At 46.7% G+C, this 23,721-nt stretch overlaps 1 protein-coding gene across 1 annotated transcript in view; it reads right to left on the minus strand.

Annotated features, from left to right (window-relative positions):
• Positions 1-572: 572 nt before the first annotated feature.
• Positions 573-23,721, minus strand: part of CTNNA1 (catenin alpha 1) — a 49,449-nt gene continuing 26,300 nt past the window's right edge. Inside the window, exons 6-18 of the mRNA XM_066590421.1 lie at positions 22,858-23,121; positions 20,471-20,674; positions 19,131-19,211; positions 18,841-18,993; positions 17,141-17,233; positions 14,978-15,134; positions 11,325-11,525; positions 8,407-8,558; positions 7,139-7,249; positions 5,881-6,062; positions 4,437-4,542; positions 3,613-3,747; positions 573-1,111 (exon numbers count right to left, since the gene is read on the minus strand). Of these exons, the coding sequence (XP_066446518.1) occupies positions 824-1,111; positions 3,613-3,747; positions 4,437-4,542; positions 5,881-6,062; positions 7,139-7,249; positions 8,407-8,558; positions 11,325-11,525; positions 14,978-15,134; positions 17,141-17,233; positions 18,841-18,993; positions 19,131-19,211; positions 20,471-20,674; positions 22,858-23,121 (2,127 nt within the window). The 3' untranslated portion in view covers positions 573-823. The remainder of the gene's footprint in view (positions 1,112-3,612; positions 3,748-4,436; positions 4,543-5,880; positions 6,063-7,138; positions 7,250-8,406; positions 8,559-11,324; positions 11,526-14,977; positions 15,135-17,140; positions 17,234-18,840; positions 18,994-19,130; positions 19,212-20,470; positions 20,675-22,857; positions 23,122-23,721) is intronic.

Consider the following 23,721-nt stretch of genomic DNA (forward strand, 5'->3'; position numbering starts at 1 on the left):
TGGTATTTAAAAAAATAAAAAAAATATATAAAAAGTGTAAAAGTTAACTATCATCTAATCAAATCAGCAAAAGCACAGGCAAATAAAAGAATCTACCGATTTCCGTATAAAGTGTATAAGCAATATATCATTCTGAGATAAGCCCGCTGCTGAATACTATTACAACAGACTACGGCTTGAAAAAAATAGAGATTTCGCTCACAGTTTCGTAACTTAATCTATCATGCAGGCAACAGATAAACTACGGAAAACAACATTTACATCGTTTTCCATACAGGGAGTGGCGTCCAAATGCTATAAGAACACTCCCCAAAAGCTTCCATCTATTTATCAAACGTTCTCCGGGATTATTTGCTCCCCTCATCTGAATTAACAACGATCCAACTGGCTTAGGGTGGATTCAGACGACTGTATATCGGCTCGGTTTTCACGCCAAACAGATATACGTTGACTCATCTGCAGGGGGGGGGGGGGGAATGGAAGAGCCAGGAGCAGGAACTGAGCTCCCGCCCCCTCTCTGCCTCCTCTCCGCCTCTCTGCACTATTTGCAATGAAAGGAGGTGGGACAGGGGTGGGGCTAAGTTCCAAGAATTAGCCCCGCCCCGTCACCCCTCTCCCCATTGCAAATAGTGCAGAGGGGCAGAGAGGAGGCAGAGAGGGGGCGGGAGCTCAGAGCACTGCTCCCAGCTCTTCCAGCCTCCCCCCACGCAGAGAGACGACGTATATCGGCAGGCGTGAAAACCGAGCCGATATACGGTCGTCTGATTCCAGCCTTATACTGAAAAAAGTGAACAATGCAAAATAACATTTCGGTCTCGCATCCTTATATGCTCTCCATGACTTTGAATTCACTGAGCGCCTGCACGGGGTTGACGTGCTTCTTCTGAGAGGCCCGTTTGATTTTGGTCTGAGTCTCGTCCTGTTTTTCTCTCTTGACCAGGGGCTTTTTCTCGGGAGCCTTCATTTTCCAAGAAACTGCGGGGAGGTTTAAGGAGGCCATTCCTTGTGATTTCTGGTACTTTGTAGAAGCCACGTAAGATGCCTTCACTGTTTGCACCACGGCATTCATCAGATTCTTGGCAGCTTGAATGAGGGACATGGCGCTATCCACCTAAAATAGTCGAAAAACCAGATTATAGTTACCAGAGAACACTGACTAGAGATGAGCGAGCACCCAAATGCTCAGGTCCGCGTTATTCGAGTCGAGCTTTTCGTAAAATTCGAGAGCTCTACTCAAGTAACGAACCCCATTGACTACAATGGGAGACTCGAGCATTTTTGTATGTGGGACGCCGGGTCCCGAGCTTTTTTTTTTTCCCTTGGTTCGTCTCTCTCCCTCTCCCCGTCTCTCCCTCTCCCCCTCCCCCTCCCAGACCAAAAATTTTCAAATGACAGGCACAACACAGCGGGGAGGAGCCAAAAGCTGGGGCGGGGTCGAACGGGATTTGATGCTCATTCGAGTAACGAGCACCATCGAGTACGCTAATACTCGAACGAGCATCAAGCTCGCCCGAGTATGTTCGCTCAACTCTAACACTGACACGTCTGCATTGGTTGCACTATAAATATTTCTTCTAGGTTAGGGATGCACAACATGTGGCCCCCAAACCAAGTTTATAGAAGTTGGGAAAACTTTGCCTATTTCCACAACACCCATGATCTAGAATGGAGAAAGCCAAATGCATGCATGCTCTCCTTCTCTCTGGGGTGCTAAGTGGTGGAAAGGTCGAATCCCATTATATAGATAAGTGGGAGTCCTCGAAATAGAGCTACCACCTAGTAGATATACCGTGTTTCCCCCAAAATAAGACCCTGTCTTATATAATTTTTTGCCCCAATAGAGGCTCAGGGTCTTATTTTTGGGGGATGTCTTCTACTCAACTAGCAGGCAAGGTCCGGGTCCCTCCTGCTGATTTCCAGCATTCTGTGTAGTTGTCAGCGTGACAGTGCATCTCTTGTTGCCTGCAGCAAGAGATTGCTCTGATTGGCTGAGCCGGCAATCAAGAACCAATCAGAGCCGGTGCTCGATGAACCAATCACAGGAATTCATTAATTGAACACCGGGACAGCAGGAGGGACCCGGACAGCGCCTGCTAGGTGAGTATTTATTCATTTTTCACGTAGTGTAGCTAGGGCTTATTTTAGGGGTAGGGCTTATATTTCAAGACACCCCTCCCTGGAAATCAGGGTAAGGCTTATTACTCGGGTAGGTCTTACTTTGGGGAAACACAGTACATGTTATATGTTTTTGATATATCTCAGATTGGAAAACCCTTTTAAGTTTTATTGGACGTGCTTTATTATGACAACGGGGCTCTCAGACCAGACAGAATAGGCTGCACAGGGCAATTCAATATCACCGTTATCATATCCTTAACATCAATATTCAAAAACAAATATCTGCCATGATGCAACAGTTAGGACAGTAACAAGATGTACTGATATCATTCACGCTGGAAGTTCAGTACGATCACACATTAGAGCTCCGTTTCCAAGGAGAATCTGTGCTAAAGTAGATCATTTCATTTAAAGCAATCAAATAACTTATTTTAAAGCTTTTTAAAAAAAAAAAAAAAAAAAAAGGTTTTGTTATGGATGGATATGAACAAGTCAAACGGAAAAAAAATATATAAAAGAGTCCAAAACATATGCGTGTCTATACTTTATAAACGAGGTGCAAGTCTTAATATAACGAGAGCCGCAGACACAGCATATCTCCCAATTCACTCAGATTCTGCGCTATATGATCCGACAGCTTATGCTTACAAGGGGGAATATTTTCTGTTTTTTTCCCCGCACAGGGGGCGTCTTAGAAACTTAAAGGGGTTGTCCCGCGAAAGCAAGTGGGGTTATACACTTCTGTATGGCCATATTAATGCACTTTGTAATATACATCGTGCATTAATTATGAGCCATACAGAAGTTATTCACTTACCTGTTCCGTTGCTAGCGTCCCCGTCTCCATGGTGCCGTCTAATTTTCAGCGTCTAATCGCCCGATTAGACGCGCTTGCACAGTCCGGTCTTCTCCCTTCTGAATGGGGCCGCTCGTGCCGGAGAGCGGCTCCTCGTAGCTCCGCCCCGTCACGTGCCGATTCCAGCCAATCAGGAGGCTGGAATCGGCAATGGACCGCACAGAAGACCTGCGGTCCACCGAGGGTGAAGATCCCGGCGGCCATCTTCGCAAGGTAAGTAAGAAGTCACCGGAGCACGGGGATTCGGGTAAGTTCTATCTGTTTTTTTCTTTAAACCCCTGCATCGGGTTTGTCTCGCGCCGAACGGGGGTGGGGGGTGGGGGTGTCTATTGAAAAAAAACAAACCCCGTTTCGTCGCGGGACAACCCCTTTAATGAAGTTACAAAATCGTTATTCAGAAACGCTCTTTTCTCCTTAGGGAGAGCAACTAAATACTATAAACTAAGTGAGGAGACTCAAATGGCCACGCACGCTCCTCTGGGTAATATGCAAATAAGGGAGATGGAATAAATCCTCCACAGTGCCACCTTAAAAGGAATGCTGCCGTTCAATAGGTGGCACTGTGGAGGATTTATTCCATCTCCCTTAGTAAAATAGTTAGTATGATACTTTGCATAAAGACACAGGAGCCGACTTACTCCAGAGACGACCAATTCACCTCCGAGATTCTGAACTTCAGCTTTAACTTTGCTGCAGATGTTCAGCTGGTGGCAGTATAGCGCGATGCGCTGCAGATACGCCAGAAGATCCTGTTTACAAGTGGAATCAGGACACTGGGAAATAAAAGAAAGTTTCAGGTGAGCACAAAGTAGAGACTGTTTATTTAGCACCAATAGGTTTTTATCTTGCTTGCAGTATCAGCTCCCAGTTCTCCTGAAAGGGCTAGCTCCATGCCAATAGTGAAAACAGACAGCAACTCGATTAAAGGTCCCTTTAGACATCTCTCAAAATTTGCTCAAAAGCCATCCTTTGAGCGATAATCGTTGTGTCTAAATGTGCCCATCTTTCAGCTTTCAGTTCTGCTTAAAAACCATCATTCAGCAGAACAGCTGATAAGCAGGTCCGCTGCTGTGTTTGCTGTCCATGGTGCTGAATTCTCCATGGGAAGCTAGAGATTACATTGTTTTCTCTTAGCAGCCCCTGGCTGAACTGAACAATGGAGCTAATTACAGAGCTCAGACCTCCTGATTTCCACAACAGCTCCCAGAAGCTCATTTGCATGCAAATGAAGCTGATCCAGTACTGATAGCAATTAGGGCCCATTAGTACTTCATGCAAAATGATCACTGATCTTTCAAACTTTTGAAAGATTATCTGTGTGTGTAAATGGGCCTTCAGAGACATAAATTAGAATTTGGGAAGTTCTGCAAGTCAGAGAAAGTAGAAGTGATATAAAAGCGGTAGATGCACAATGGGAATATAGTACCTGCCTTGGCTTTAAAGAAGGATTAAATATACTTACATGATCAGCTATGGTACGTCCCAATTTGTCCATACGTGACCCAGCTTCTGCAATCTTCTTTGCTGCACTAATTACATCTGATGTATTTTTAAGTGGTCCCTTTCCCCTGTAATTAAAAGTGTATTTAGAAGATTTTGTGAAAATAAAAAAAAACAAAAAAAAACACACAAACCTCAAAATATTAAGGCCGCGTTCACACGGGCGACAAAATTGCACGATTTTCTCACAATACAACAGTGCTACAAATCGCATGTATGTGAAGCCGCAATTAGCGATGTTTTGTAGCCCACGTGTCCCTATGGAGCCTTCCTTTCTGTTGCTTCGGTTTTCGTGCAGTGCGATGCAACTTTCACAGTAGGAAGTCCTATTGTTTGTCCCTAAAATAAGGTCTGGCTACATAAAAAAAGGAAGAACACCACATTACCTAACAGGCGCTGTCCACTCCGCCGCACTTCTCCTAAAGCTCCGGCACTTGTTTGTAGTCTTCAGCCAGCGCTTCCTGGTGGACGGGTTAAAAAACCCCACCTCCAGGAAGCGCTGGCTCTGATTGGTTCATTGAGCGCTGCAGTGATTGGTTGTTGTGCACCGTGGCTCAGCCAATCACAGCCGGTCACTAGGAAGCGCTGGCTAAAGACTACAGAATATAGTGCTGGAGCTTTGGAAAAACAGCGGCGGAACAGATCGCGCCTGTTAGATAATGCATTGTTTTTTCTTTTTTAATGTAGCCAGGGATTATTTTCGGGGGTAGGGCCTATATTTAAAGCCTTCCCCCGAAAATGCCGGCAAAAAAGTGCAACAAAGTCATGTGACTTTGTAGCGCCGCAAGATCATAACAACACAAGAAAATGCAGCGATATCGCACAAAACACAGATGCGATATCGCTGAGATTTTCCCACGACGATATCACTGTTGCCCGTGAGAAAGAGGCCTAGAACACTGATGCTACTGTGCATGCCATGTTCACTGCCCCCATGGGGGCATAGATGTTCACTGCCGTCATGGGGGACATAGATAGTAAAAAACACAATTACACACACATATAAAACAAAATAACAGAATAAAACCCGTTCCCATACTTTATTTTAGCATAAATATACAAAATTTTTAAAAAACTATAAAAAAGTAAAAAAAATCATTTTCTTTACCATTTTACTCCCAACAAAACTCAAAAAACAAAAAAAAACGGGAAAAAAAGTTAGTGAAAAAGATATTTAAAAACAAATAAAATTAAAAAAAATAAAAAAAAAAAATAAAAAAAAAATCACCCTATATGTCACAGAAAAAAAAAACGCAGTAAAAATGGGGCAGTAAAACCACCACATGGGTAAAATCCCTAAAAAGTGTCTGGTCCTTACGGTACAAAACAGCGTAAGGGGTTAATAAAGAACCATAGTGCGTGCAAGCAAGTCCACATTTCCAAATGGATTCTAGAACACGGCTGACCTAGTAAAGTCGGTCATCTCCATCATTATCATACACATCTGCTTGGCCAGAACGATGATGTCATTGCCGCTGTCATCCCATTTCGATACTTCAGCATCGAGTTTACTCTTCTCTTCCTGGAAGCTGGCGACCTGCTCAGCAATCTTAGCTTTCTGTTCTTGTGGCAGTTGAGCCATAATTGCCTAAAATATATGAAAAAGAAATTATTTTTCTGCCCAACCAAGAAGTAACCTGTTAGTTTCAGAGGCCGGTCAATCCCGCCAAGCTAGCAGGGAGAAGCCATTTGTTAAAGGGGTTTTGCAGGGAGATGACCTATCATCAGCATAGGTTATCAATAGTTGATCGGCTGAGGTCCGACGCTCGGAACCCTGACCGTTCAGCTCAGCGGGCGCATGAAGTCAGCGTCGCAATAACGCAAGAGGTCGGAGCAGTAGCCTCCGCACCGACATCCATGTAGTGGCCGGCGCTTGGAACTGCAGGCCATGGTGCTGACTGCATGCGCCCGCTCAGCTGATAGTTTGGGGTTCCGGGGCGTCAGACCCCGACCGACCGACTAAACTGTTGATAACCTATCCTGATGATAGGTCATCAATAGAATTTCCTGGAGATCCCCTTTAACATTTAACCCTTTCCAATCCACTGTCTGATGTCTAAAGACATTCTGATTGAGGGCTGTACAGCTCCGATGTCAGAAGACGTCCGGCAGGGTATTATTACTTTATATTACTGGCTGCTGTGTTGTCGGGGGGCCTCCCCAACATGTCCCATACCGCAGTACTGGCTCCAGCCCGCAGATGGCACCATTGTAAATTGGCAGAAAGAGAAAACCCCCTAGGAAACCCCGAATCCAAAATTGGGTTAAATTCTACAGAACGTCTGATACCCTAGTAGTAACAAACAGATACAAAATAAATCAGTTGAACTCAGCTGGCACTTGAACGTTGCCGATTCCAGCAATGAAATGTATAGGGCAGCGATGTATATACAAAGCCACTATTCCATTATTTCAGCGTACACAGGACCCCTATTCTTGGGATCGGTGGGGTCCCAGTGGTCTTACTCCCATTGATCAGCTAGTAATCCCCTATCCTACGGCTGGCTAGGTGTTAAAAGGAGCATTCTGGTAACATGCAGTTAACTATTGTGCGATTCCCAACTTACATTCCTACATCTAGGTCAGCAGCATACAGATAGACAAACTGAATTTAGGAAAGTGATTAAATGAATACTATTTGATCAAAATCCCAAATAAACTCACTCTAGCACTCTGTCCTGCAATAAGCTGGTCATCTTCCGTCTGGACGCTGGTTCGACTTCTTACATCAAAGTCTTCAGTCTCAAAATCGGAATCATCCAACTCTTCAGGAGTCTGGAACAACAGCAATAAGAGTGAAAACAAGATCTATGATCATTTAATTGCATGTATGGAAATTACATATCAATTATAAGAAAATCTGTGCCGATCGTTACTTTCTCAATCATCAGGGGTGGCCAAATTGCAAATCTGGCAGGGACCCGTAAATATTGATCGGAGGTCACTAGGCTATTCTCTTGCTGGCTTCACATATTTGCCCTCCTGTATCAGTAAGTATATGGCAATTGTCAGCGATTGTTTGTTTTTATATTTCCCTTTCTCTGATACATTTATATTAGTGTAGGGACTCACAAAATGCGAGGGGCCTTGGCGATTGGCTTGTGAGCTTAAGTATTCTGGCCAAAATCAAACTCATACCTCGCATTTGCTATGTATTATTCACATGCAGTGTGGCTTTAAACGCCGGGGGTGGCAGAACCAATGTGGTTCACTCTTCGAGGTGCAGGGCAACCCGCCGAACGATTATGGCATCATTAATAGGTTGCTACTCTGCATGGTGCACTACAAGTATCAGAAGGTCTGGTACTTTGTATCTACTCTGTGAAGGAGTATGAACTAAGCAGCCACCCCCCTCTATATTAGGAGTTTGTGTGAGTGGCTGTCTCATCGGTGTCCCCCACAGGTGTAACTGGCTCCCTCATTTGTTAGTTTGGCAGCCTGCATGTTGAGGTGGTGCACATATATGGCAGTTTTCAGTGATTGTTCAACTCTGAAAGACACGTCTACAAGGATGCAGTATTGCCAATTCTATGTGTCTGTTAACTAGTGAAATGCTCATAATCTAATCGGAGAGACCAGCAGAAATTGACAAGAGGTAATAGCAAATTTGGTTCTCACACACTCCCTGACCACTAATATACAGAGTACAGGGCAGAGCAGAGGAGCAGCAGCGCCGTCCTGTATAAATAATGGAGAAGGCCTCGAGGCGAAGTAAGGGTAATAAGTAACGGGGTTTGGCCGCTACAGCCGTTACGGTGGCCATCTGGAAGAGGCATGTAAAAAGTCAGCATTGTCTTTCAAGTAACAACTAGTCCCATGGTTGATTATAAACTCAAGTTAAACTTGTAAATTTGCTGTTCTGTCTCATCACTTTCCAAAATGAGCAGCGCCTGCCCAAATGGAATATTTAACATAAATCTTGTAAAACCTACTCTTATCATTAGCACTGCCTTCCGGATATCCCGAATCCCATCGTACACTAAACGAGATGCATCAATGAACTCATTTTCATCCATCGGCTGATTGGTGTCCCCGCTGAGAGCCTCCACTGCTGCTTCCACTTGCTCTGTGAATCGTGGCATGACTGAAAAGAACATTGACAGCTCAAAACACGTAGTAGAACGGGACTGCGGAGCCTACAACTCAAAGCGACAGACAACAGCACTGACTCCAGCATAACAGTGCAGCTCGCGAAATACAATTATGCATCAAGACTTCCTTTTCTTATAGACCCATTTTTAACCCTTTCCAATCCACTGTCTGACATCTAAAGACATTCTGATTGAAAGCTGTAAAGCTTCCAATGGTGGAAGACGTCCGGCAGGGTATTCTTACTGTATATTACTGGCCGCTCTGTTGTCGGGGGGACCTCTCCAGCACGTCCAATACCGTAGTACTGGCTCTAGGCAGCAGGTGGCACCATTGTATAATGGTAGAAAGAGAAAAACCGCTAGGAAACCCTGAATAAAAAATTGGATTGCAAAGGTTAACCCCTTTCAGACATATGTAGTGACCCAGAAGGATACTATGACTCTCTAATGAAAAACTGAGGTAGTTTTTTGAAATAACCCCAGGTTCAGGAATGGGTGAAAGCAGCACCCCTGATGAGTAAGTCTGCCTAGCAACAGGGTACAATAGACCTTTGCTATTGGTTGCAGGAAGTGATTTTTTTTTTCTCATTGGCCAGTCTGCTAAATGTGAGAAATAACGTCACTTGCCAGAAGACAGTGGTGTGAGAAGCCTGGAATTGGAGGATCAGTTGCTTAAGGTGCTGCTGAGAAAGTCCCGCACAGGTAGGAAGTGTGCAAGGAGTCTTCCGGTGCTTGCCGAGAAAGTCCCGCACAGGTAGGAAGTGTGCGAGGAGTCTGCCAGAGCTTGCTGACCACCACTGATTCAACCTTACTCTCTGCTTCTGCATTACTGCTATTAATTCCATCATTGTGCTAAACGGCACTGGCGTCACGATTATCATTGACTGTAAAAAGCATAAACACCCATTTCAACCACTGCAGATGGCATTGGTGGAGGAAAGTGCTGGTGATAACCACTGTGATCCAAGTTACCTACTGCCACTTTCACCATCCATAGCTCCCTGCAGCACATACAATGCTAACTTACCAGTAATAACCTAAGCAGTATAATTAGTTTCAGCCCAGCTCAGTTGCATCCACCCATTTTTGAACGCTTTCGTTAGGGACCGCTATATCATGTGATCCTCTGTGAACTGCCAGTCCATGTCAGACTCTGCCGTGTGAAGGACTTCCCGTGAACTACAGGATTACATCAGCATCTATCAAATGGCAGTTCCTCCTGGTAGCTTCCATACTCTTCTCCTAACCACCAGATTCCAATCTCCTTGTCTTTCTGCAAATCCCTCCCAACATGTAGACTGCTGATGACTGTATCATTCATGCCTTATCAGAAAGGCCGAGAGTGCGGTGAAATAGTAGGGAAGTCCATACAACGATTAGTTGACTCACAATAACTACCCTGACTCACACTGCTCTCCCGTCTCCTGCTTGTTAAACCTGACGAGGTACTCGAGTATCGTATACAAGCGTTAATCATAGAGTAGATTACCTGTAAGGAGTACTGACTAATAAATGTAGGTTACGTCCCAATTTTTACATTTTTGTTTTTTTAGACATGAGGGAGCAATTTTACTTTTCAAAGATTCGGCTTTTCTGAATGCTAATCTTGGGTTTCTCATAAAGACCATATTTAAAATTGGGTCATTTAGAAAGAGGCTAGAGTTGAGCGAACATACTCTGCCGAGCTTGATGCTCGTTCGAGTATTAGCGTACTCGATGGTGCTCGCTACTCGAACGAGCATCAAGCCGTGTTCGACCCCGCCCCAGTTTTTGGCTCCTCCCCACTGTGACGTGCCTGTTTTGGCCCCTTAATGTTCTCAAAGTATGCTTCCAACTCTACCCTCAAACCTTTCCATAAGTTGCTTAAAGATAAAAAAAAAACCTTGAAGACAATAACCCCCTTTCAATCTCAAAAGCCCACATACACAAGTCTTCCTACCAAAGATTTTGGTTTAATCCTTCATTAACCCTTTGCAATCCAATTTTGGATTCAGGGTTTCCTAGGGAGCTCTCTCTTTCTGCCATTACACAATGTACTTCAGTATGGGACATGCTGGAGAGGCCCCCCCCAACAACAGAGCGGCCAGTAATATACAGTAAGAATACCCTGCCGGACGTCTTCCGACATCGGAGCTGTACAGCCTTCAATCAGAATGTCTTCAGACGTCAGACAGTGGATTGGAAAGGGTTAATTTCTTAGAGTATTCTACATCGCATCGAATGCCACAGGATTCCTTATGATACTACCGCATAATCAGAGTCCATAATGAGTATACCACCAGCGGAATGCACATTCTTAAAGGGCCACTCCGTTCTGGTTTTTTTTTATTCATTTATTACGCAGCTATCCCCCAGTGTACAGAAGTGGGCTAATATTACCTTAAGTTATTTCTTTTTCTGTCTGATTCTTCCAGCCTTTTTTTCCTCAGATGGTCATGTGATCTCAATTCTGACCAGCTCAGGTCTACTTGGGGTTATGTAGTCATTTTCTAGTCAGATTCTCAGTTTGTGCAATGCTGTTACATGGAACTACTACAGAAACAAACTTACAGGAGGAGACCGGTATTCCGGTTAGGACTTATTCAGACGGGCGTATATTGGTCGGGTTTTAACGCCCAGACGATATAATGGGGAGGAGGCTAGTGCACTGAGCTCCCGCCCCCTCTCTACTGTTTGCAATGGGCGGGACGGAGCCAAGTTCTGCCCCGCCCCCTATCAAACACAAAAGGAAACCCTGCAGACCTGAGCAGCCATTGTACCTGTATTTGACAAGAGTTTGGTCGCTTCCAGCACTTTCTCCGTGTATACGCCAGGTTCATAATTATCCATCTCCGAAGTGACAACATAAATGACTCTAGCTGCGCGGCCGCGTATGGCACCGGCCGTACGGTCCAGACCATCAACATCTTTTTCCTGAAGCGCTATGACACATTTGTTGACATCCTCCAAAATATGATTTTCTAGGATAAAAAAACAAAATCATACAATTATGAAAAAGTTACAGCAGTGGCCAAAAGTCAATTCCAGTTATTATATATTTTTTTCTATTTGCTTGCACCGGCTGTTGTCACTAAAGTAAAACCGGGAGGTGCAGCCATCTCTTCTGACTTCCGCTCCTCAAAAAACAAATTAAAAGTACTTGGCGGCACGTTTCATCGATAGCAAATGGTCAGCGCACAGAATAGATAAATAAAAGGCCAATATATCCACGTGTGGAAGGAGAATTAAAACACTACTGCTCTTGCCTATAACTTACAATTTATGAATATTTTTACATTTTGGATGTTTTATGGGTCTGTTAGAAAGAAGGGACGAAGCAGGCAGGATGATCTGCGCCCGTGACGAAGCAGGCAGGATGATCTGCGCCCACGACGAAGCAGGCAGGATGATCTGCGCCCACGACAAAGCAGGCAGGATGATCTGCGCCCACGACAAAGCAGGCAGGATGATCTGCGCCCACGACAAAGCAGGCAGGATGATCTGCGCCCACGACAAAGCAGGCAGGATGATCTGCGCCCACGACAAAGCAGGCAGGATGATCTGCGCCCACGACAAAGCAGGCAGGATGATCTGCGCCCACGACAAAGCAGGCAGGATGATCTGCGCCCACGACAAAGCAGGCAGGATGATCTGCGCCCACGACAAAGCAGGCAGGATGATCTGCGCCCACGACAAAGCAGGCAGGATGATCTGCGCCCACGACAAAGCAGGCAGGATGATCTGCGCCCACGACAAAGCAGGCAGGATGATCTGCGCCCACGACAAAGCAGGCAGGATGATCTGCGCCCACGACAAAGCAGGCAGGATGATCTGCGCCCACGACAAAGCAGGCAGGATGATCTGCGCCCACGACAAAGCAGGCAGGATGATCTGCGCCCACGACAAAGCAGGCAGGATGATCTGCGCCCACGACAAAGCAGGCAGGATGATCTGCGCCCACGACAAAGCAGGCAGGATGATCTGCGCCCACGACAAAGCAGGCAGGATGATCTGCGCCCACGACAAAGCAGGCAGGATGATCTGCGCCCACGACAAAGCAGGCAGGATGATCTGCGCCCACGACAAAGCAGGCAGGATGATCTGCGCCCACGACAAAGCAGGCAGGATGATCTGCGCCCACGACAAAGCAGGCAGGATGATCTGCGCCCACGACAAAGCAGGCAGGATGATCTGCGCCCACGACAAAGCAGGCAGGATGATCTGCGCCCACGACAAAGCAGGCAGGATGATCTGTGCCCGTTTAGGACAATTTTAGGGCCACTGAACACGATCATTTCCATAAAGTGTAAAGGTACCTTTGAACGGGCCAATAGTCGCACGAAATTGCTCAAACGAGTGATTGTGAGCAACTGTCAGTCCATGTCCACACTGTCAGGACTCGGGGTCCGGGAAACTGGAAGTCCCTGAAAATACCCACAACCCCTGTCCGTACCTACTTGCCCCCCTGGGCTAAACGCAGGGCGACAACTGGGCGACGGTCCCTACACTCACTAAGTAAGGGGAACACCAGGACTAACAAACAGACAGACACTGGAACAAACAACAGCAAGGAGAGTCAGACTATCCGGGTCGGCAACGAGAGGGTACGCGGTACAAGAGGGTCAGGCAAAGGCAACGTCAGGTCAAAAACAGGGAGTCAATATCAGGAGTCACAACAAGAAGTACGCTGGTGTAGCGGGAAGACCAAACTAACACTGGCACTGGTCTGCAGACACAAGCAGGTTTAAATGCTGTCAGAGCTCCCGCCCCAGCAGCTGATTGGGGCGGGGAGTCTGACAGCAGCTGAGTGCACCCAGCAGCACTGGGGAACCTGCCCCCAGGCCTGCAGGAGGCAGGGAATAAGACACATGCCTGGTTGCCATAATACCGAGGACGCAACGCGGGGCAACACCCACCACGTCCCTAGCAACCAGGTGGCGAAGAGGAGGTTGGCGGCCAGGGGAGGGGACGAGAACCGGGGCTCCTCTGTGCCGCACAGCAGCAGCCCATGTGACAGGGCTGGCGATGAGGGCACGAGGGACCCATGAACCGCTGGTCCTTACACACACGGCCCCCAGCAGGGCACCGAGTGAGAAGTTCTTAGTGGTTGTCCCACTTCATCTAACTGAAGCGGAACACCTACTTAGCGGTGTCCGTAAACAAGGGTTGCGCAATTTATGAGCGCTTGGTTGTAGCGAGTGAACTCTGGCCCACGTCAACGTCAGATGGCACGCAATGTGCAAATCCCAATAACAGAGGGATTAATCCTAAAGACTCAAATGGAGGGTGACGGTGGGTGTCAAAGGCCATACTAGTAATGGGCACCCTGAGACCAAATGTTCTTCAGCCAAGTGCCTGGAAGTGGATGCAACAGACACAGGGGTGTAACGATGGCGCCCCCTGTCTCTGCATGGCGGATAACGAAACAGTTGGCGCTGCTGGTGCTGGTTGAATGATCAGACGCTCCGCTCTATTGGTGGTCTGTCGATTACGCCCCGAGCCCGGTCACCTTGTGTGCACTCCCACATCCACTCCTTCTAGTGGTTTTTTTGACAAAGTGTAATAATATATCTCTGCCACTTTATGAAAAAAATTATATTTTTTAAAAATCTTTCCTTGAAGATGTGATCACTGTGTGACCAACGAAGTGTAAGCAGTCATATCTTCAGCTTTTCATTATTCAATACGCTCATGTCTAGAGCATACTTGCTAAGGCTAACTTCTCAAGCAAGTAGTGCCTTAGCCGAGTATCCTCCCGCTTGTCTCTAAAGATTCGGGGGCCGGCAACAGGGGATCTGTCTCTCACTCTCTCCCCCCCCCCCCCCCTCTCTCACCGCCGCAACTCACCTGTCACCTGCGCCGGCAGCCGAATCTTTAGAGACGAGCGGGGAGATACTCGGCTAAGGCACTGCTCGCTCGAGTAGTTAGCGAGTATGCTCGCTCATCTCTACCCATGTCTTAAAAGGGTACCAACCCAAAGTGAAAGGGTTTGCGCCTGTATATAAAGTTATCCTCTCTCCAAAAGATAGGCGATAACTTTATGATCAGTAGGTTCCGAGCGCTGCGAACCCATCAACCCTGAAAGCGGTGGTCCTGAAGGTCCATGCATGAAGGAAGTCGCAATCCCACGTGCACACCACTAATGTGTTCATTAAAGGACAGTGATGAACATTGTAGAGTCCTTGTACCGGGCAACTTACAGTGTAGTCATTGAACTGAGCGGCAGCTCACACATACGACCGCCACTTCCCACATGCAGGGACCCCCATTCTCAAAGGTCTCGGCAGTCAGACCCCCACTGATCATAAAGGTATCACCTCTGCTGTGATAACATATTTTGGTACGACACCCTTGATAACTCTACATCCCATTTAAGGACATAATGTGACAAAATTAAAGGCCAGGTTTGAAAAAAAAAAAGTGAGAGATCTACCTGAAACGGCCAAGAAGTCATCGATGGACGTGATGTCATCAACTGCATCTGTCAAGATACGGACTTGTTTTTCCCACTGATCCTTGAAAAGATCCATCGTTTCTTGAGCGACTTTGCTATGAGGTTTAGCAGCGAGCGCCAGAGCCGCGTTTATTACCTTCATTAACAGAAAGAAAGAACAGGTTTGGTCGCGGCGTGTTAAGATACGCATTAGAACCGGCGCTCGATTACATGATTTATCACAGTTTTCACTTGTTCGTTGAGAAGGAGAATAGACGATCTATCACCTTCAGCTCTTTTAACCCTTTCCAATCCACTGTCTGACGTCTAAAGACATTCTGATTGAAGCCTGTACAGCTCAGATGTCGGTAGATGTCCGGCAGGGTATTCTTACCGTCTATTACTAGCCGCTCTGTTGTCGGGGGCCTTTCCAGCATGTCCCATACAGCAGTACTGGCTCTAGCCAGCAGATGGCGCCATTGTATAATGGCAGACAAAGAAAGCCCCCTAGGAAACCCTGAATCCAAAATTGGATTGCAAAGGGTTAAGCGGTGTAATATATTTCTCCATTGAAATCTACATGAAATGTGTTAAAGCCATTCTATGAGAGCAGCGACTGAATGCATGAGGGCAGCGGTGGGCTGCAGTACCGTCTGCGGGCTTGTCCATGCGGGCGGCTCCACAGAACACTAGACTTGCTCCCGCTTAGAAGAGCTTGCAGCCACTATTCTAGCCCCTTGCACACATGACGTAGTTCTCTCAGCTGCAAAATTACTACAATGTATATTACGTGCTAATCCACAAATAATGCAAACAAGAACATAGAATCCAGGAACTTTCCAGATCAAATATAGAATAAAACGTCCCGCAGTGTTGGAATGGCAACAACATAGGAGCGGCAGAAGAGGAAACCGCAGTTTACGTGTTCCAGGCGGTAGAGCCCTTAATCATGACCACATGTAATGTCGGACCACGAAAAGTATTGTAAGTCACACCTACTCCCACATGACGGACTCCTTATTACAACCACATGGACTCAAGAACCTAATCAACATATAGAATGTAATCGCAAGCAAACATAAGCACTTATTTCCATCTTAGCAGTAGAGATGAGCGAGCGTGCTCGTTTAGGACAATTACTCGATCGAGCATCGCTTTTTTTCGAGTAACTGCCTAATCGGGTGAAAAGATTCGGGGGGCGCCGGGGGTGAGCAGGGGGTGGTGGGTGGGAAAGAGAGAGAGAGATCCCCCTGTTCCCCACTGCAACCCCATCTCCACCCCGCCCCCCCCCCCCCCCCGAATCTTTTTGCCCGAGTAGGCAGTTACTCGAAAAAAGCGATGCTCAATCGAGTAATTGTCATCTCTAATTAGTAGTGAACGATCAAGTCCTTTTGATGATCCAACCCATTTACATGGGAAGTAGCAGACCCAAGGATCCAGTACCCCTCTGTCGAGAGGCGCCATTTATTCACATGACATACTCAAATAAAAGTAATAGCAAACAACAAATACAAGAGTTGTCATCCGCCACCCTCTGAAAATGCCTCCCAAGACTTTACATTCAGGGGCGCCTCAATGAAATTTTGCATCAAAGCATAACTGTAATGAAAAAGGTCATATAATAGTATGTAACCGGCCACAGTGTAGTTAAATAGGCATTCCCAACTAAAACCCTTTTAGCATCTACACCTGGATGTGGGATGCAGAAGTCACAAATCTATCCCCAGAATTGCCTCCCCCACCCTCCCCACTGTATGTGGCAACAGAGATTATGGAAGAAGCCAAGCAGGACCATGTTACGCCGTTTCCATAACTCACATAGCCTGGGATCACTCACTGACAACGGTGCGGACCGCCCACTTGACCCAGACAACGGTGCGGACCGCCCACTTGACCCCGACAACGGTGCGGACCGCCCACTTGACCCAGACAGCGGTGCGGACCGCCCACTTGACCCAGAGATAAGAGTCCCTCTAGGCAAGGGAGAACAGGGATGGAGAGAGCAAGGCTGTGGATGCAGAGCCATGCAGCCAGCCTTGCTGACTTTATCCTATAGAAAGGCCCTTTGTAATGTGTGATACAGAAGAGTGTGCAGTCCATATATTGTTCCCCAATGACAAGAAGATAAAACGAACATCTAGCAAATGAAATGTTGCCTGTTACCTGAGGACATAAAGCTTCCAGCTGATTTGCAGACATGCGAACAAGTTTAACACCTTCTTCATTATTAGAGATGGAGCACGCCAGATTGGCCACCTACAAGAGCAAGGCACGATGTAACATATGTACGCAAATCATCAACACGGTGAAGAACAAAAAAAAATATATATATATATGGATATAAAGACAGTATAACTCCAGCGGATGTTTGAACTCCTTCACACCTGAGGAGATTTTTCGTTTTTTCCTCCCTGCTTTGAAAAAAACCCGTTAACGTCTTTATTTTTCCCATCGATACGGCCATAGGAGGGGCTTCTTTTTTGTGGGAGGAGTTGTATTATTTTCATGACACCTTATAATGTACTGAAATACTTTTAAAAATTTGTAAGGTGAAAAAAAAATGAAGTTCCTATAGAGGACCTGAACTAGCAATCGTTTGATTGCTTATACAACATACTGCAATACTTCAGTATCACAGTATACTGTATTTCTGCAGGCACTCGTCACAAGGCACAACACCCCGCACAATCTCAGGGTGGATTCAGACGACCGTATATCGACTCAGTTTTCACGCCGAGCCGATATACGATGTCCTCATCTGCAGGGGGAGGGGTGGAAGAGCCAGGAGCAGGAACTGAGCTCCCGCCCCCTCTCTGCCTCCTCTCCGCCCCTCTGCACTATTTGCAATGAAAGTAGGCGGGATGGGGGCGGGGCTAAGTTCCCACCCCCATACCACCTCTCCACATTGCAAATAGTGCAGAGGGGCGGAGAGGAGGCGGAGAGAGGGCGGGAGATCAGAGCACTGCTCCTGGCTCTTCCAGGCTCCCCCCCCTGCAGAGAGAGACGACGTATATCAGCCGGGCGTGAAAACCCAGTAGATATACATTTGTCTGAATCCAGCCTCATAGCGAGATTGGGAGGTGGGAATTTGGGAGACAGAGCAAGGCCCTTGTATCCGTCGGGCAATTTAAATGCTGTTGTGAGAATAGCACTTTATAGGACTTAAAGGGGTTGTCCCGCGAAAGCAAGTGGGGGTATACACTTCTGTATGGCCATATTAATGCACTTTGTAATATACATCGTGCATTAAATATGTGCCATACAGAAGTTATTCACTTACCTTCCCTGCGCTGGCGTCCCCGTCTCCATGGCTCCGTCTAATTAAGCGTCTAATCTCCTGATTAGATGCGCTTGCGCAGAAGGGTCTTCTCCCATCTCTTCGCTCCGACACGGGCCGGCATTCTGGCTCCGCCCCCTTGTACGCGTCATCGCGTAGCTCCGCCCCCGTCACATGTGCCGATTCCAGCCAATCAGGAGGCTGGAATCGCACATGTGACGGGGGCGGAGCTACGCGATGACGCGTACAAGGGGGCGGAGCCAGAACGCAGCTGCTGCCGGAGCGCATGAAGGCCTCCTGGAAGCGCGATGCACCGTGGGACGGGACAACACAGGCGCCATCTTAGCTGCTGAACTTTATAAGTTATTATTTCATCTCAACAGTAAGTAGGAAGCGGTTTTTAAACGGTTTAAAGGGCTGCTTTATGCCGGGGGGGTGACTGGGGGAATGTGCAGATTTAAAATTTTGCGTTTTGGCTCGGGACAACCCCTTTAAAAAGTAACATGTTTAGGTGGTGTGATGATGAAAACAGAATCATGAATGATAAATTGCTATTGAACAAAAATCCCTTTTTATGCATTTTTACCTCAATTAGCTTGTTTGCATGTTCACGGAACACCTGGGCATATTCCTTCACCTCCTTCTCATTTCCATTCTTGGCAGCTTCAATCAAAACAAGTAGTGGTACATTGGTCTCCAGGAAGGAGTCGGAGACGTGATCCATAACAGCTTTACGCAGCTAGGAAGAATACAAAGAATTAGGACAAATCTGAAAAAGCGAAACAAAAGGCATTAATTTGGGGGACTAAAATATGTTCCTGCCGGTTCAAGAAAAAAAAAAACACATTTAAAAATGGATTTTTAACTTTTTTTTACCTGTCTGCGCAAGTCTCGTGTTTTTCGAGTCATTTTGTCTATTGCAGAGTTTAGGGCGTCACTTCTTTCCTTCCGACCAGTCTAAAAATTAAATACAAGGAAATGTGTAAAATGTTAAGATTTTTAAACTTTTTTTTAATGAGGTACATCTGCAGTGGAGGTTAGACTGCAGCCTTCAGCACAGTCGTAGACGAAATAGTACAGCATGCAGGGGGTCGCAATGCCGGAAGCACCCCATTATAGTCACTGGGGCCCTCTGCATACTACCCTGTTTCCCTGAAAATAAGACATACCCTGAAAATAAGACATAGCATGATTTTCCAGAATTTTTGAGGATGCAAAATGATTTTTCAGGCTTTTTGAGGATGCTTGAAATATAAGCCCTACTCCAAAATTAAGCCCTGCTGACAGTTCATTAAAAAAGTCAATTTAAATCGTGTCCAGGCAGCTATACATGTAAAAAAGTTAAACCTTTTTGAACAAAAATTAATATAAGACACTGTCTTATTTTCGGGGAAACACGGTAGTTCATGTGTAAGGAAAGCTATAGATCAATTTCAGGCCTGGCAGCATTGAGGCCTGCGAGAAGGTTTTGCTTTTCTTTTTCGTGCAAGGAGCAGAAAAAAAGAAGAAGAAGAAGAATTACACAATCTGTCACATGACGGACGCAAACGGCGCCCACTGACACATAATGGGGTCCGTCAGGTTCTGCTGTCGTCTTCATCATTTTGACAGGAATGCCTTTGGATTCTTCGTTACTCTTCTCTTCAACGGAATCCCCGTCATGTGAACAGAGCCATAAATGGCTTTTTACATGAAAATACCGAATAAAAAAACTACACATTTTTGTCAATCTCAGCGGCTCCCTGTATGTCCTGTGCTGCTGTGAGGTAGGGCAGCAGAGGAGACGTGACCCCCCAATTAGTCACCATTCTATCCTATACCATTATTTACAAGGCAAATGTTCCTATATTCACCTGACTTGATTACTAGAGATGAGCGAGCATACTCGCTCGAGTAATTGCCCTTAGTGAGTACCTGCCCGCTCGGAAGAAAAGATTCGGGTGTCGGCGGGGGAGGGTGGGGGGGGCGGGGAGCGGCGGGGGAGAGCAGGGAGGAACGGAGAGGAGATCTCTCTCCTCTCTCTCCCTCTCTCCCCCCCCGCTCACTCCCGCAACTCACCGCTCCCCCGCGCTGGCAGCCGAATCTTTTCTTCCGAGCGGGCAGGTACTCGCTAAGGGCAATGCTCAATCGAGTGATTGCCCTTAGCGAGTATGCTCGCTCATCTCTATTGATTACTATTTGGTAGTAAGGCGAAATAAGAAGTTAATAGTCCTTACATTTCCCATGTATTCGGAGAGAAGATCCTGTAAAGCTTGTCGAACAGAGTTGCACTCGGCTACTATTCTTTCCCGGCGGTCATCACGGGTGCAGGAGGAGTCGGCCATAAGAGCAGCCCCACTGATGATACTTTCCAATCGCTCCTCCAAGGATGGTCTAAATCTTTCTTCAGTAAAGCCGAGAGGATCCACAATGATTTGTTTCTAAAACAAAAAAACACAGCTATGGATCATTCCATGTTTTTACTTATATACAAAATTTCATTAACTTAAACTATATCTATGTGTAGGGGAATATAGCATATCTATCTCATAACTCACCACATAGTCTAAGGCTGGGTTCAGATGAACGTATATCAGCTCGGTTTTCACGCTGAGCCGATATACGGTGTCCTCATCTGCGGGGGGGAGGATGGAAGAGCCAGGAGCAGGACCTGAGCTCTCGCCCCCTCTCTGCCTCCTCTCCGCCCCTCTGCACTAATTGCAATGAAATGAGGCGGGAGGTGGAGGCCTAAATTGCATGAATTAGCCCCGCCGTGTCCCGCCTCTCCTCATTGCAAATAGTGCAGAGGGGCGGAGAGGAGGCAGAGAGGGGGCGGGAGCTCAGTTCCTGCTCCTGGCTCTTCCAGCCTCCCCCCCTCCCCTGCAGAGAGAGACGACCTATATCGACTGGGCGTGAAAACCGAGCCGATATACGTTCATCTGAATCCAGCCTAAGGTAAAGCAGTAAATGGAAGACAGGGAAGAGGGGGATGCAGCTGCAGATATGATGTTAAAGAGAATGTTTGCTGTTTTTACACAGGGGTGTGTGGGGGCTGGACCGATCATTCATTGCAACATTCATTGCAAAGGGCAATTTAATTTCTCGCATTGTATAGAAAAACTTACTTTACAAAACTAATGGCCCATTTACACGCAACAATTATCGATTCTAATCATTCACAGAAATCGCTGGTTAAAAACCATTGTTGGCTCCCAGCTTCCCCATAGGAGGTGAAAACCAACGAGAAGCCCACGATCCAGCGGTGAGGTCTTTCCGTGTAAACGGTCTGCACGAGCACCGACGACCTTAGTGGTGACGCCAGTGCCCCTGCAGTCGTTTACCTAACTGCTGGCCCGTGGAAAGGGGCAATAAGTAACTGCTTCACACAACTTAGGAAGCTGTGAAGATCTGCTGATTAGCCTTTACGGTAGAGTGAGCTATCTCATGAGAAGTACCCGCACATGTACAGTAGTCTAAGGCCTCATGTCCACGGGGAAAATCAGGGCCACTACGGATTCTCCATGGAGAATCCGCAGCGGGTCCCTCCTGCCCTGCGGACATGAGGCTAAAAATAACAATAAACTCACCTGCTGCGGACGGTGCAGGTCTTCCCTTCTTCGCGGCCGGATCTTCTTCCTTCGGCCCGGCGGATGTGCTCGGTACGCCGGGCCGAAGAAAGAAGATCCGGCTGCGAAGAAGGGAAAAACAGAGTTTAATTCAGGCGCGGATCTCCCGTGGATCCAGACGGCTTCCATAGTCTTCAATGGGAGCCGTCCCCACGGGAGACCCGCATGAAAATGGAGCTTGTCCATTTTTTTTCATGCTCCAGAAATTTTTAAGTTCACTTTTATCGACCATCCGCGGGTATTTATCTACCTGCGGGTGGTCAATGCATTCCTATGGGGCACGGATCCGCTGCGGATTTTAATTCTTCTTTTCCCCGTGGACATGAGGCCTAACAGTGTGAAAACAGGAACAAAAAAAAAGAGCCAAAAAGAGTGAAAAAGGAGCAAAAGAAAAAAAAAAAAAACTAAGTAGGGTTGGAAGCACAAACAACTTCAAAATCTAGCCAGAAGAAAAGATGTTGGTTGGGGAAGGAGAGTAAATGAAGACTTTCCCTGCACATCTGTGCTCCCGGCTACCTGCACTTGTGAAGGGAACAGAGGGCTATCATGAGGTTCCCCGCATTGCTGGAAGCGCAGTGAAACGAAGTGTATAAATAAGCACTGCGGTCCCTTCATTCTCAGAAACCGTGGGTTCCTATGTAATTCACGCCAAACAAATCAGAAATATGGGCTATCCTCTCCGTATGCCGTCACTTTCCGAGACATTTATATAAAGGACTTATAATATTAACCCTTTGCAATCCAATTTTGGATGCAGGGTTTCCTAGGGGGCTTTCTCTTTCTGCCATTATACAATAGCACCATCTGCTGGCTAGAGCCTGTACTGTGGTGTGGGACATGCTGGAGAGGCTCCCAACAACGGAGCGGCCAGTAATATACAGTAAGAATACCCTGCTGGACGTCTTCCGACATCAGAGCTGTACAGCCATAAATGAGAATGTCTTCAGACGTCAGACAGTGGATTGGAAAGGGTTAAATGTTGTAACATTAAAACTTACATCAAAATTGTTTAGCGCAATAGCCAGCTCCCCCCCTCCATGCTGGGAAGCCACTTCCTCCGATGAGGTGGCCTGTGCCGCGTTAGAGATGCCAGTAACCGCTTGCTGGAGCTGCTTGTAGATCAGGTCTCTGTTGGCCTTGTAAGCAGCGACGTCAGGATGTTGCAGACACGCTTGGGAAGCCGTATACAGGATAGGAATATTCTTCTGCAGAACCCCACGGGCGGCAGCCATCTGATCTCTGTGCCCCACATCCTTCAACTCCTAAAATCAAGAATAAGAGCGCAGTCAAAACGTGATAGGTCTTACATCTCCACAAATCCCTTCTTTACGCAGATCCGCATTAGATGTCCACAAGTGGATTTTTATCTTCTACCTTTTGGAAGATAACGTTGTCAGCGAGAGCGGATAAGAATTTGTTGGATCCATTACTGTTACCGGGCAGAGATTCCCAACAAATGTCTGGATCGGTAAAATCTCCCATAATCACTATGTTGTACTTTTCTGAGAACTTGGAACTTGGCCATCGGATGTAGAAAGAGTTCATCCATATCTTCTGCTCGTCCAGGCGGCCTATAGTAAATGCCTACAATGGTGTCCTTTCTGTTGTTCTCTCCTTGTATTCTCAGACCAAGTTGACATCTGCATGAGGATTCTATCTTCCTACTCCGTTATGGCAGCAAGAAAACGGAATCTCCTGGACGAACAGGATGGAAGCAAACGGACCCCATTGACCAAAGTGCGGTCCGTCCGGTTCTTCCACCTGACCGGCATTTTTACCGGACTAAAAATTCCTGCATGCACAACTTTTTCGTCCGGCATTTCCTGCCAGATCTGTGTCGGAGACTTTGAACAGAGCCTGTG

This window comes from Eleutherodactylus coqui, chromosome 2, assembly GCF_035609145.1.
Source record: "Eleutherodactylus coqui strain aEleCoq1 chromosome 2, aEleCoq1.hap1, whole genome shotgun sequence".
NCBI lineage: Eukaryota > Metazoa > Chordata > Amphibia > Anura > Eleutherodactylidae > Eleutherodactylus > Eleutherodactylus coqui.